Source organism: Peromyscus maniculatus, chromosome 1 (genome assembly GCF_049852395.1).
Source record: "Peromyscus maniculatus bairdii isolate BWxNUB_F1_BW_parent chromosome 1, HU_Pman_BW_mat_3.1, whole genome shotgun sequence".
Taxonomy (NCBI): domain Eukaryota; kingdom Metazoa; phylum Chordata; class Mammalia; order Rodentia; family Cricetidae; genus Peromyscus; species Peromyscus maniculatus.
Window position 1 is genome coordinate 151,768,130 of NC_134852.1, and position 14,377 is coordinate 151,782,506.

The 14,377-nt window shown below is 50.1% G+C and overlaps 1 protein-coding gene and 1 long non-coding RNA gene across 3 annotated transcripts; one reads left to right on the forward strand and one right to left on the reverse strand.

Annotated features, from left to right (window-relative positions):
• The first annotated feature begins 2,630 nt into the window (after positions 1-2,630).
• Positions 2,631-3,561, forward strand: LOC121820905 (uncharacterized). Of its 2 annotated transcripts, none has more exons than XR_006061527.2 (3): positions 2,631-2,764; positions 3,214-3,317; positions 3,425-3,561. It is a non-coding gene; the product is annotated as an uncharacterized LOC121820905 (long non-coding RNA). The 2 variants fall into 2 exon arrangements; XR_006061529.2 differs by having other exon boundaries at positions 3,421-3,541.
• A 7,609-nt stretch (positions 3,562-11,170) lies between these two features.
• Positions 11,171-14,304, reverse strand: Cend1 (cell cycle exit and neuronal differentiation 1). Its single transcript, XM_015996068.3, has 2 exons — positions 14,171-14,304; positions 11,171-12,798 (listed from the first exon to the last, which is right to left on the reverse strand). Exon 2 carries the CDS (start codon positions 12,699-12,701, stop codon positions 12,252-12,254), a length of 450 nt encoding a protein of 149 aa, XP_015851554.1. The 5' UTR covers positions 12,702-12,798; positions 14,171-14,304; the 3' UTR covers positions 11,171-12,251.
• Between the last annotated feature and the right edge of the window lie 73 nt (positions 14,305-14,377).

The following is a 14,377-nucleotide window of genomic DNA, read 5'->3' on the forward strand; positions in this document are numbered from 1 at the left end:
CTGGAGGAGAAAGCTGGGGCTCCATCTCTGACACCAGCAGCAAGGCTATTGTGTGTTCAGTGTGTCCAAGGGTGGGTGGTGGTGTGTACCATGCCTGACAGATGATTCAACATGGCTAGGAGGAAGCATACCTAAGTAATTCTATGACCTGTGTCCAGAGTGGCCTGTTTGTCTGGTTTCCAGAAGAGCCTATGAGGATTCTCAGGATCCACGTGGAGTTCAGGCCCACATAGGCAGCTGTAACAGACAAGCAGTGCTCAGCCAGGAGCCATGCTCTGGATCTACCTGATGTTCCTAACCCAGTCTCCCTTTGTCTGCTGTGATCAGTGGGGAGGATTTGAGGTCCTAACACGTTACCTGGGATCGGGCCCTAATGTGGAGTTACCTGCCAGAGTGCCTGTTGCTGAGCAATATCCCGGATCCTTTGCCCCTAGGGCCTTCCTGCTACAGTGACTAGGCCCTGCCCCTCCACCCGGTAGCATCCTTCAGGGCTGACATCTGGACCTGGATACCTGGACAACATCAGGGCTACTGTGGGGAGTAATGGGCAGGTTTTGCCACTTGAGACAGAGCACTTAGAGGCTCAAGGATGTCCTTGGGCAAGACCCATGACCCCATCATGAGGGATGCTCAGTGCCCCATCCTGCCCTGTAGAGCTTTCTCTCAGTCTCCTTCATGGTTATGTCAGAGGTCCTGATTATGAGCTTACACACCTGAGCCCTGCACATGATACACTAGGACATCAGATCTATCAGCAAGTACACGTATGGTGAAGGTGGGGGAGGGTCAAGGACTACATATGTAGAGTCTGCTTGTGTGCAGAGATCCTGAGCCGTAGGAACTCTTGATATCGACAAGTTGAACATCAGGAAAAAGGATCTCCTTTAACCAGCATGCAGGAGGCAGAGGCAGGTGAATCTCTGAGTTCCAGGACATCCAGAGCTACATAGTGGAGCCTATCTCAAAGGAAAAGCCACAAATTTCTTCATATTCAGCCCCTGCTATTGTGGGTAGCTGTTCCAGCTTTGACCTTGAAGCATTGCCCCTAGTGAGGCAGCAGGTAACTGCTACACCTGCCTATGACCTGCCCCTGGGGCGTGGCCTCTTTGGACCCTTAAGACCTGAAATGCGTATGTGCTCGCACTCTCTTGTCTACCTCGTGATCTTGGATGCTGGATTGTAGACCAAGTCAGAGTTCTCCAAAAAACCACATTGGACTGTACCTCACCTCTCCTGGATCCTGTAACCGATCCTTTTGTTGGTTGTAAGTCGCCCCCAAATAAACCTCTTTTGACTATCAGATACACTACGTGGAATTGCCTGGTTAATTGCCGCTTTACCCTGCTTCTGTTGGATTGTAAGGGTAGGTGAGAAGTCCTAGGAGACTTCTGCCGTGGTGGGCTAAACTTGTGCCGCAAGGCCTCCTGCCTGCTGTCACCCTGCTGCCTCTGGGACTCCTGTTTCAGAGGAGACCTGGGCCTATTCCTGGCCTCTGCGCACATCTGGGAGGTCCTTTCTCTCGAACTGCCAGCCATCTCAAAGCCTGGGGCACCAGATGCAACATCTGCTAAGTGCTGCCTTTGTGAGGACACAGGCATTGCCCTGAGTGCCCTTCTGTTAGTTCAGGTGACCATCAAGTGGACCTTGATACGAGGACTAAGTGTCCGAGGCATAAAGTTCTCTTGGGTTTGGGGGACAATCCTTATCATGTAAACACTCCAGGGTGGAGGGCGGGGAGCTGCCTAGAGATGAGAGGTGGCTCTCAAATAGCCTTCAAGAGCCAGATGAAGCTGGGCGGTGGTGCCGCACGTCTTTAATCCCAGCACTTGGAAGGCAGAGGCAGGAGGATCTCTGTGAGTTTGAGGCCAGCCTGGTCTACAGAGCGGGTTTCAGGAGAGCCAGAGCTGACACACAGAAACTGCTTGAAAAAATAGAACAAAAAGATCCAGATGAAGCCCATTCCCCATTAGGGCTCAGGTGGGTCTCTCCAGGGCCAACTGGACTGGGTGAAGTCTGGAGCCTCCAAGTTAAGTCATGCAAGGCTATACAAAGCAAGCAGCATGCAGCCAGTGACAGCCTTGCTGTCAGGTATGGAGTTGTGAAAGTTCTTTCACCTAAGGTGGGTCCTCTGCATCACTGGTGAGCATCACCTAAGGTGGGTCCTCTGCTTCATTGGTGAGCATCACCTAAGGTGGTCCTCTGCATCACTGGTGAGCATCACCTAAGGTGGGTCCTCTGCATCACTGGTGAGCATCACCTAAGGTGGGTCCTCTGCATCATTGGTGAGCATCACCTAAGTTGGGTCCTCTGCATCATTGGTGAAAATGCTAAAGCAGCTGGCTGGCCAGGTGTCTAACCTGTGGGCAGGTGATGGCATTGTGGCCCAAAGTAGGGTGATGTGGCCCTGAAGCAGGCACAGAGGGTCCATGTGAGTAACAAGGAAGCAGAGGTCAGGTCTAGGAGCCTTACTCAAGACACTCCTAGATCCACAGGGCTGGAGGGGGCAGGGGAGGCAGAGGATAGGTGTGTACTCCTCTCTTTCTGAGTAGCTTATCTATCCCGGAGACAAGAGCCACCTCATCTGCCCTCTGAGGATTTGACTGTACTGTGTCCTTTTTCCTTCTTGGAATTGTAAGGCAAACAAAATCAGTCACCGTGAAGCAGCAAAGAAGGTTCTGTTCTTGGCCAAAGAATAAGAGAAGCCTGAGTGGAGCTCAAATCCACTTCTCAACTGTGGCCGCTGGAGGTCATAGATATGGCTCAGGTAGGTAGGATACGTGTGTGTGTGTGTGTGTGTGTGTGTGTGTGTGTGTGTGTGTGTGTGTGTGTGTGTGTGTGTAAGCAGGGTATCTAATCTAAGCACAGGTACAGATGTCTATCTTCTCATCCTGATGTTTTTTTCCTCTTTCCTTCCTTCTTTTTTTCCTTCCTCCTTCCTTCCTGCATGCCTGCCTGCCTTCCTCTTCCTTCCTGCATGCCTGTCTTCCTTCCTCTTTCTTTTTCACTGTGTAGCCCAGACTGAGTACTAGGTTTGGGATTATTGGTGAGAATTGGGTGCTCCTCTCTGATCCTCTTACAGTCTTTTCCAGCGATTGTCACGGTGCTCGTCATGTGTCATGGCATTAAAGGGCAGGGCCTTTACGGAGTATATACAGAGTAATTAGATGGGAAGGAGCTTAAGGTGAATGGTTGGTTAATATGCCTCTATTGCAGCAGAAGCCTGGCTCATCTGCTTTTATCTCCTGCTATTCCTGAGGGCTGAATGGGCATCTGGCCAACTTCCTTATGTCTAAGATGCAGAAAGCACCAACAAGCAGGTGTTTATTTATTTATTTATTTATTTTTCTGAGACTCACCTAGAACTTACCATATAACCTTGAACTCTTTTTTTGTTGCTGTTGTTTTCTTTTTGTTTTCGAGACAGGATTTCTCTGTGTTGCTTTGGCTTTGCAGGAACTCACTATGTTAGACCAGGCTGGCCTTGAACTCACAGAGATACACCTGCTTCTAAGTGCTGGGATCAAAGGTGTGCACCACCACCACATGCTCCGTTAACCTTGGACTCTTGATCCTCCTGATTGTCAGACCACCTTGCAGGGCAGGCTGGAGCCGAAGATGGGTGAGGCCACATCTTGCCCAGGACTGCTTAGTTACATATATCTCTTAGGCTCTAAACCTAAACCTCTTGCTGGGACTCCAGAGATAGACTTGGGGGCCACTGAACATCATTGTTTTCATCCACATTGAATAAATCTCTGATTTTCACTGTTTGTTTCTTTTTTGTTTGGTTTTGAGACAGGGTCTTACTGTGTAGCCTTAGCTCTTCCAGAACTCTGGAACCAGACTGACCTCAACCTGCCTGGGTGTGTGTGTGTGTGTGTGTGTGTGTGTGTGTGTGTGTGTGTGTGTAAGTGCTAAATACTGGGACTGCTTGGTCTTTTGTTTTTTGGGGTTTTTTTTTATTTATTTTTATTTTATGTGCATTGGTGTTTTGCCTACATGTATGTCTGTGTGAGGATGTCAGATCCCCTAGAACTGGAATTACAGACAATTGTGAACTGCCATGTGGGTGCAGGGAATTGAACCCAGGTCCTCTTGAAGAGCAGCCAGTGCTCTTAACCACTGAGCCATCTCTCCAGTCCTCTATTTTATTTTTTTTTAATCTAACTTAGTTTTTCTTTTCACTTTTTTTAAAATTTATTTTTCTATTATCAGCTTGATACAGTATAAATTCTTATCCTAATTGTGAAATGTTTCACTGAAGCTTGCCCAGTGATTGAGTAAAACCAAAACTTATTCTAAGCCACAGTCATCCTAGGGTCCCCCCTGCTATATTGCCATCCTGGTTCTGTGGGTTGCAGTCTGATTGTTCTTGCTTTATATCTAGAATCAACTTATGGGTGAGTACATACCATGTTTGTCCTTCTGGGTTTGGGTTACCTCACTCAGGATGATTTTTTTCTAGTTCCATCCATTTGCCTGCAAATTTCATGCTGTCATTGTTTTTCTCTGCTGAGTAGTACTCCATTGTGTATATGTACCACATTTTCTTAACCCATTCTTCAGTTGATGGGTATCTAGGTTGTTTCTAGCCCCCTATTTTTGTTTTTTAAAATGTGGGTTCTGGGAGGGGGTTGCACTCAGGGCCTCATGATTTCAAGGAAAGTGCTTGTCCACTGAGCTGCCCCCCAGCTCCTTACTTGCCCTTACTTCTTTAGCTTGCATGTTGGGGATGGGTGACCAAGCCTAGCTTGTTAGGACTGTCAAAGGCCAGACTTTGAACCAAACAACTCCTGGAACAATTAGTTTAGTAAGGCTGCTGACGCAAAACGGGACTTTCACTTCAAAGTGAATAAGAGATGTTTATTCTGAACCAAATATGAGTGATCGTGGTCCAGGAACACCAGTCAGGTTACCCTGAATGGGTTCCAGTGTAGAAGTGGTTATATGAACTATAGTTATAAAGCAAAAAGTCATAAATCGAGGCATTTGCTAGATATATTGATATGGGGGCATCAGGTAGTTAGGTAGCTGAGAAATCTCTGCTATAAATTTCAGATGCAGTCTGATGACATTCTTAGTGTTTGAGTTGGTAGAAGTTAGAGATAGTACAGTCCAAAGGTTCTTCCTGATAGAAGGATGTTAGATCATAGGCAGAGATGGACAATGAGTAACTACAAAGGGAACTAAAGATAGCCCAAAATAATTTGGCTCTGGATCTGGAACATTCTACTCATACAGTTAACCTTGTAGAATTTTTTTTTAATGATTTTTATTTTGTGGGAATTGGTGTTTTTTCTGTGTGAGGATATTGGATCCCCTAGAACTGGAGTTAGAGACAGTTGTGAGCTACCATGTAGGTGCTGGGAATTGAACTCTGATCCTCCAGAAGAACAGCCAGTGCTCTTAACCACTGAGCTGTCTCTCCCACCCTGCCTTGTAGAATCTTTAACGTAGGTGTGGTTTTTTGTGGGGGAGAATCTTGAGTTTGCAGGTCTAAGCAAAGTTGGCCTTTCTTTCCACCTGCCTCCCTTCCTCCTGTCTACATCTAAAGGAAGGCGGAGAGGTGATCACAGTCAAACTGAGGAGCCGTTCTAGGGCGTGGCTCCCTACATGAGCTGCACGTGGGTGCCAGAGAGTACCCACCACGAGTGTCTCGCAGGAGCCCCATGTGTGACAGTGGCTCATGGACAGGAAAACCGCTTTACCCTGGCACAGAGGCTCAGAAGAGACAAATGCCGGTGGCCAGAGCTCTTGGGGCTCGCGAGTCTGCTGGGGACATAGCTTAGACACAGGTTCTCAGAAGCTGCTTGCGCTGAGCCTGTGAAATAGCCAGCGGGCAAAGGCCACCAAGCCTGACACCCTGTGTTCCATTCCTAGGACTCACATGATGGGTGAAGAGAACGGACTCCCTTCCACAAGTTGTCCTTGACCTCCATATGTGCATACACACACAAAATAGAAATAAATTTTAAAAATTAAAAAAAAACTTTAACTAAAAAGTATCCCCCACTTGGGCCTACAAGGTAATCATAAAGACTAATTTTAATTGTCTTAATTGATAGGTTTCAGAATCACTATGAAAACAAGCCTCTGGGCATGTGTAAGAGAGTTCCTAGATTAGGTTAACTAACATGAGAAGATCCACACTAAATGTGGGGGACGTCATTCCCTAGGCTGGGACCCCAGACTCTGACAAGGGCAAAGGGAGCTGAGCTGAGCGCCAGCACTCACCACCGCCCTGCTTCCCGACTTCCGATGCAGTGTGGCCAGCTGCCTCGCGCTCTTGCTTCCTGCCTCTCCCACCACGATGCACTGCACCCTCCGTTTTCATCGTTGGCACAGAAAGCAGCTGAGCTGACCTGCTGGGGCTGCCTGAGCTGAGTGACATCCTGGGCTCCCCTCCAAAGCCGAGCTCCCTCCAGCAGTGTCCAGCCCATGGACACCTCTGTGGAGGTGACCTGACCTATCAGAACATTTCTGTTCCGTGGTTCTGTGTGTGATTTAGCACACAGGACCATGTGTTTAAAAGTATACTGAATATTTTCTATATTTACACTTGTTTGGTTATGAAAGTTGTGAAAAAAGTAATTGAAATCAGCCCCAGGACTGCTGAGAGTTGTGGAGCTTTTTCCCCCCGCTTCTGGAAGGGTCCTCACTGTACTCAAGCTGAAGGTGCTGTGAAGCATGAAAGCCCAGCCTCCGGGACCTCTTCACCTGGTCAGGTGTCTATTTTCTCTGCTGCAAACTGGATCTTAAGCCTTGCTCACGGTAGGCAAGGGCTCCACTGCCGGTCTACATCCCAACCTCATTGTTTTGTTTTCGAGACAGGGTTTCCCTGTGTACCCCTGACTGTCCTGAACTCGCTTTGTAGACCAGGCTGGCCTCAAACTCACAGAGATCCTCCAGCCTCTGCCTCCCGAGTACTGGGATTAAGGTGTGCATCACAGCCCAGCCCAACCCTCATTTCCATGGGATCTCAGAGTTTCCCTTTTATAGTTCAGGCCACCCTTGTGTTTATTACCCTCCTGACTTAGCCTCTCTGTAGCTTGTGCCAGCAGGTCCAACTCTTTCTGGTTTTGTTGTCGTTGTTCTAAGATGATCTCATGTTGTAGCCCAGGCTGTCTGAAACTCCATCCTCTGACCCTGCCTCCCGAAGGTTGAAATTACAGCTATGTGCCTCCGTGCGCATCTTGCTCCCTAGTTGTAGTGTCCCTCTGGAAGTGAAGAAAGGACCTACCGAGCTGCAGTCACAGGTGGCAGGTGCAAGCTTACACAGGCTGCACTAAGAGCAAGAGGAGATGGCGTCGCAAGTTCATAGCAAGGGCTGTCTGCTCTCTGAGGCCGGGGCCATCTTGGCTCTGATGAAATAGAAAAACACCTTGAGGCTCCTGGCGGATCACCCACTGGGAGCCTACCTGCTCAACTGGATTAAGTGAGTACATACTGAGATTGTTGGACTAGATAATAGATAACATGGCAGGGTCTCCTAACGAAGATCCCAGAAGGTAAAGGGACAGTGTGACATGATGTTTAGTAAACCTCTGTGCACCAACTGAGAAACCATTTGCAATAAACTGTAGCATTAAAGGCTTAGAATGCAAAATGAATAATAAAGTAGGGGGAGAAGCTCAGTCAGGTTACCTGAGTGGGATCCCCAGAAACCACATCAACAAAACAAACAAATGAAGAATGAAATAAGCTGGGGCAGTAGTGGTGCAGTCTTTAATCCAAGCAGAGGCAGGCAGATCTCTGTGAGTTTGAGGCCAGCCTGGTCTACAAGAGTGAGATCCAGAATAGCCAAGGCTTCACAAAGAAACCCTGTCTTGAAAAAGAAACCAAAGCCAAACCAAACAAACAAACAAAAAGAAAGCCACCACCACCACCACAACAACAACAACAAATAGACAAAGCCAGGTATGGTGACTCAAAACTGTAACCCCAGCACTGGGGAGAGGAATCCCTGAGGGCTGATGAGCAGACAGTCTAGCTTAGTCCCCCACCAGTGAGAGATCCTGTCTCAACACAAAAACGTAGATCAGGGCTGGAGAGATGCCTCAGTAGTTAGGAGCACTGGTTGTTCTTCCAGAGGACCTGGGTTCGATTCCCAGCACCTCTGAGGCAGCTCACAGCCATCTGTAACTCTAGTTCCAAAGGATACTATACCCTTTTCTGATCTCTTGCTGTCAGGCATGCAAGTGATGCCCAGACATACATGCAGACAAAATGCTCATACACATACAATTTTAAAATTGAAAAACAAGGTAGATAAATTAAACAGCGCCTAAGGTTTGATACCTGAGTTGACCTCTGGTCCCCGCCCCCTGCTTGTGAGATTGGTTTTAGCCAGGCATGGTGTTGCAAGCCTGTAGTCTCAGTGTTCCCAGTACTCGGGAAGCTGAGGCAGGAGGTATAGATCTGAGGTCATCCTGGGTTACATGCTGAGATCCTGTATATCCTAGCAAACAGGCTATGGAGAGGGTTCAGTGGTTAAAAGCACTTGCTCCTCTTGCAGAGGACTCAGTCAGCACATACACATGGCTGCTCACAACAGTTTGTAACCACAGTTCAGGGGATCTGATGCTCTCTCTGCCCTCCACAGGCACCAGATACATGTGCAGTGCATATACATACATGCAGGGAAACATACAACTGTTTGTTTGTTTGAGACTGGGTCTCTGTGTAGCCCTAACTATCCTGGAATTCACTGTGTAGACCAGGCTGGTGTCAAACTCATGAAGATCCACCTTCCTCTACTTCCTAAGTGCTAGGATGGAAGGCATATGCTACCATACCTGGCTTAAAAATTAACAGCAGTGTTCCAGGACAGCCAGGACTGTTAACACTGAGAAACCCTGTCTCAAAAAAAATAAAAACAAATGAACAAAAATTAGCAACAACAGGCAAATAACAGCAAATAAATGACCTCTTGGTGACAAGAAGTTTCCTAGGCTCTACCTTGGTGTTCCTACTACCTTCCAGTGTTGCACCAGTTGACAGCCAAGCCTACTGTACAACAGTGCCTACAAAGAACATTCCAGGTCCAAACCAGAGACTTTCATTTCTGCTTTGCCTAAGGTGCCAATATTTTCTTTTACTGAGTTTTAATTATTTTTATTTTTATTTATTTATTTGGTTTTTCGAGATAGGGTTTCTCTGTGTAGTTTTGTGCCTTTCCTGGAACTCACTCTGTAGACCAGGCTGGCCTCGAACTCACAGAGATTTGCCTGCCTCTGCCTCCCGAGTGCTGGGATTAAAGGCGTGCGCCACCACCGCACAGCTAATTTTTTTTTTTTTATTTTATGTGCATGGGTGTTTTGTCTGCATGTGTATATACACCATGTATGTGCAGCTCGATTGCCTGGGACTGCAGTTACAGGTTGTCAACAACCATGTAAGTATTGAGAATCCAACCCAGGTCCTCTGGAAGAGCAGTGAGTACTTTTTTTTTTTTTTTTAAAAGATTTATTTATTTATTTATTTATTTATTTATTTATTTATTTATTTATTTATTTATTATGTATACAGTGCTGTGTCTGCATGGCCAGAAGAGGGCACCAGATCTCATTACAGATGGTTGTGAGCCACCATGTGGTTGTTGGGAATTGAACTCAGAACCTCTGGAAGAACAGCCAGTGCTCTTAACCTCTGAGCCATCTCTCCAGCCTCCAAATTTTGAATGAGTTTTACACGTGTGGGTGTTTCGCCTGTATTTATGTCTGTGTCCCAGGTGTGTGCCCGTTGCCTGGAACCTCAGTTACAGGTGGTTGTTAGCCATCACATAGGGGCTGGGAGTCAAACCCAGGTCCCCTGGAAGAGCAGGGAATGCTGGGAGTCAAACCCAGGTCCCCTGGAAGAGCAGGGAATGCTCTTGACTATTGAGCCATCTCTCCAGCCCCAGGCACCAGTATTTTAAAAACAACCTAAAGGTGCTTTAGCAGAGAATCCATAAAGGACTAACCGCATGGAAAAAACATCACTGGGAAGAGCCAGCTCTCAGTGGTTCACCACAGCAGAAACTGCTATTTTGCAGCCTCCCAGTGCAGTGAAATGCCTCCAAGTGCTTGTGTGTTTCAAGGTGCGAGGCAGAGCCTGGGCGGATGTGAGTACTGGATGAAGCAGTGAATGTCCAGACAGTGCAGCCTTAGCACCTGCAGGGAGTGAGTCAGAGGTGGCCATGTGTCCAGCATGTCCACAACAGCCTGTCTCCAGGAAGCTCCAGCTCAGGCCAGTGCCAGCCTGGACTTGAGAGAGGCACTTTGTACACATAGTGGTCAAAGGGAAACCAGGAAGAGTGGTCTGAGCAAGGACGAGGGGTCCACTTGGGATATCTTCACCCTGCTGGAGTTGTCCAGAGTTGAATGTGTGATGTGAGCAGCGCTACTACTCTGAGGAGGGCGGGCACCAGGAAATTGGGAAGAAAAAAGCACCAGCTCAAAGCTTCCGGGAGAAGGGGGTCAACAAGCTCCTGCCTGCTAGCCTTAGTAGCCCCTAGCAGGGGAGAAGGGGCCCAGGATAATAGACTCCCAAATGAGCTTTGCTCAGCCCGCTGTCCTACAGCCTCACTCACAGCTGGAACTGAGAGCAGGTCCCGTGTGCTGAACACCAGATCAGAATGGGCTCCGAGAGCTGTGGAGGAGAAGTGACCAGAAGAAGAACCCTGCTCCAGCTTCTGCATTTCATGGACAGAGGGGCCCTCCTTATTGGCAGGCAGTTTGATTTTTCTTTTGGTTTTTCAAGATAGGGTTTCTCTGTGTAGCCCTGGCTGTCCTAGAACTCGCTCTCAGCCCAGGCTGGCATCTAACTCAGAGATCCGCGTGCCTCTGCCTCCTGAGCGCTGGGATTAAAGGTGTGTGCCGCTACCTCCTGCCTGGCAGGCAGTTTCTGTTCCAGTGCACTGGAGACAGTAGCCCAGGTTGGGAGGGGCTGCCATTGTGAAGTTCTTGGATGTCCATCTGGGTTCAGGCTCCCACGAAGGCCTGGGAAAGGGAAGGGTCTGGTTGGGACTGTGGGTACACATAACCCATAAGGATCAGGGCATGAAGGAGGACCTAAGACTTTCTACCTGTTCCCTGGAAAGCCCCACATGATGAATCTGTGGCTGCCACATCCCCAAGCAGGAAGTCTCCGCCCCTCCCAGCCCCATGCAGGTGAGGACACCAGCCCAGCCTTTATATTGTAACAGTTTATTTCAAACTCAGCCTCCACTCAGGCCCAAGGTCCCGACAGCCACTGGCCAGGTGAGGGCAATGTTTCCCTGGAGCCCACTGCAGCCTTCTGGAAACCTGCCCACCGTCACCACACCAAGGGGCAAGCTGGGGCCAGATGCACTCCGGAGGGGCTGCACAGCAGGTCTTCCTGCAGGCCGTGGGTGACTGCCCCCCACCGGGCAGCTCTACTCTACCTGTGTTATTGCATTTATACGCTGTTAGACTCGAGGGGGTGTGGGGTGCAGGCAGGCAGGGCAGTCTATTGGGGGGTATTGGGCTGGCACAACTGTAATGTAGATCCTCCATATTTCCTACCTCCCTGCCAGGCTTTCAGTCCCGTCCCCGTCCCCCCCACCAAAAAAAAAAAAAAAAAAAAAACAAAAACCAAAAAACAGCAACAAAAAAACCCAATTGTTGCTCTGGGCATGGAGTAAGGTGGTCCTAGCCTCAGGAGCTCTCCTGGGGCACATATTGAAAAAGAGAAGGGGGGATCCCACCCCAAATTTAGCTGTTAAGCTTTGCATTTCCACTCAGCCAGCACAGAGGACAGTGGGTGGAGGTAGCTCTGCAGATTTGAATTCCCTCCTCAGGTCAGTCCCCCTGCATCAGGCCCAGACAGACTGCCCCCAGCTGCACAAAAGGGAAGTGAGGAGAGTGAAACAGCCTTGCCCTTTAGTATCCCCACAGGGCTAGCCTACTCCACCACTTATCTTTCAGAGGCCACACCCAGCATCTGTTCCTAGGTGTTTAGTCCAGGCTATCCCTTCTGTCTCAGGCTAGTGCTTCCTGCAAACTGCAGAGCTGGGCTCTTGCCCCAGGACTTGGGAGAGAATGTGCTGGGGTCAGTGGAGATGGGCTCCTGTCTGTCTCTCTCCTGCTGCATGGATGTATGTAGCATACATATACTCGCGCGTGTGTGTTTGTGTGTGTGTGAGAGAGATGTATGTGTGTATGTATAGATAAGTATCTAGGACCTTGCATGCACTATATATTCAGGTCTGTACAGAAAGTGGCTCTGTGCCCCCACCTGGACACCAGGCATCATTTTTTCCGGGCTAGGAAGACCACACCAAGAATTAGGGCCATGGTGGCCACAGCCACACCCCCAGCCACTAGCAAAGGGGTCAAGTTCTCACAAGGCCAGGGACCTCGGCCTCCAGTGTTGGACTCATCCTCCTCGGCCCCATCCCCAGGACCCTTTGGCTCTGAGGTTGCATCGGGGCTGCTGGGGGCCGCAGGCACCGAGGGGGCCGGCTTCAGGTTGCTGTGGTTGTTAAGAAGTACAGGGTCTGCCTTGGCCGGCGTCTTCTTGGTAGTAGCTGGCCCAGGGGCTGCTGGCTGCTCCTGCTTCTCTGTTTGGGTGTCCTTCTTCACAGGCTTGGTCACGGGGGCTTTCCCATCAGCGGCTGGAGTGGCCTTGGCCTCAGCTGTGGCCTGAGGCATCTTGGTGTCTGGCTTGGGGCTGCTGGCCGATTTTCCTCGGGACTCCATGTCAATGTGTGCTGTCAGCTGGCTTGGGGCTTGGGGGACTGGCAGGTGGCTGGATCACGGTGTCTCAGGACAGCTCACCTCTGGGCATTATACAGGTCTGGAGGGAGACACAGATGAGGTGGTAACAGGGACAAGGCACTTTCCGTATAGCTTGCCCGGCTCTGCCCTTGCCCCTTAGAGATACCCGTCTCAATTCCCTGGACTCTCCAGGAACTCCAGCTAGGGAGCATCCTGAGAGCCCCATCCCTCCTCTTCCAAGGCCTGGCCCCTATTTGCTTCTGACCATTCTTGGGGAAGCCTCTCCAACTACTGAGAAGTTGGGAGGGGGGAGGACCAGAAGCCTCAGTTTCCTCACCTATTACCTAGTCTTGCTTCACATGCACCGTGTCTACCCACACTGCTGCAGACATAGGGATCTAACCCTGGAAACTGGAAGAGAGAGTATGTGCTCAAGGGAGGCAGGAAGGAGCCATGGTTAGCTCTGACAGAGCTGAGTGCTCTCTTGGGGGCTTGCCGCTGTTTTACAGAACGGGATGCGGTGGAGCCTTGTTCTCAGCCTGACCAGAGTCTGAGAAGAAGGGAAGGACAGGGGAAGGGGCCCAGAGTCTACGTTCTCGGATTCTGTCAGGGGCAGAGTGGATCCAGGTCACCAGGACTATCAGGACAAGACAGTGATAAAATGGAGGCAGAGAAGCCATTTGGGAATCTGCTAGCCTGTGCTTCTGGTCAGCCATCAGCCCCACCCAGCTGAGATCCAGTGCCCTTTCCCCAGCACAGGCCTCGGTTTCATCCAGCTCAAGGGCAAGTGTTCCTTGATGAGCTCAAGGCTGTGCTGTGGGAGGAAAGAGGGTCCCTGGCAGCAGCACAGAGTGGGGTGGCACAGAGTACGGCCCCAGGCTATGGAAAGGCCTCACCTTGATTTTCTAGCTGGGAAGGCTGGTATCTGGCTACCCTGCCCCACAGAGACTCCTGTCTGGAAGACCCAGGACCACCTGTCTGCCTCCACCTTGGGAGAGCAATTGGCCCATATAGAGGGAGGGGGAGGCACTTTGAGAAGCCAGATCTCAAGCTCCAAGCCCCCTACCCGGCGAAATGAACACACTGAAGGTCATGTGAAGGTCACACCATGATGGAGATGACCAATGCAGAAACCCAGATACTGCCCACCTCCTAGGAAACCCTGGCGTCCCCTCCATGCCGCAGTTCTGGAGAGACCGTAGCCATTGGGAATCAAGTTTGCACAGAGCAGAGCTGGCCCTGGTTACGTTTGGCTTGCACTTATATCCTATTCTTCCAGTTTCCTCCTCTGCCTCCCCAGGGCTGCTGAGCCCGGGAGAGTAAGGTGCTCACACCACAACCCCGGTGACCTTCAGGGCCGAAACACTACTGCTTGGTCACCAGATCCGGCACCCCCAACCCCACCCCATTTCCCCGGCCCGGCCCGCCCTTGGAAGGGCCTGTCGTCTTACGTCTTCCTTTGGGCCTCCAGCTTCTCTTTGCGCATTCGCTTCTCGGGCTGGATGACAGCGGGCGGCGGCTGCGGATACCGAGGAGTGCTCAGGAGTTTCCCACAATGCACCACTCTGGGCGCAGGACCGGAGGACCAGAGGCAAGGGGAGGAGCGGGTAACAGCGACAGCGGCTGCGTCAGTGGGGCCACGCCTGCCTGCTCCACCC

Excerpts from the sequence above, each read along its gene's own strand:
- Cend1 (XM_015996068.3), bottom strand. The coding sequence starts at position 12,701 with ATGGAGTCCCGAGGAAAATCGGCCAGCAGCCCCAAGCCAGACACCAAG.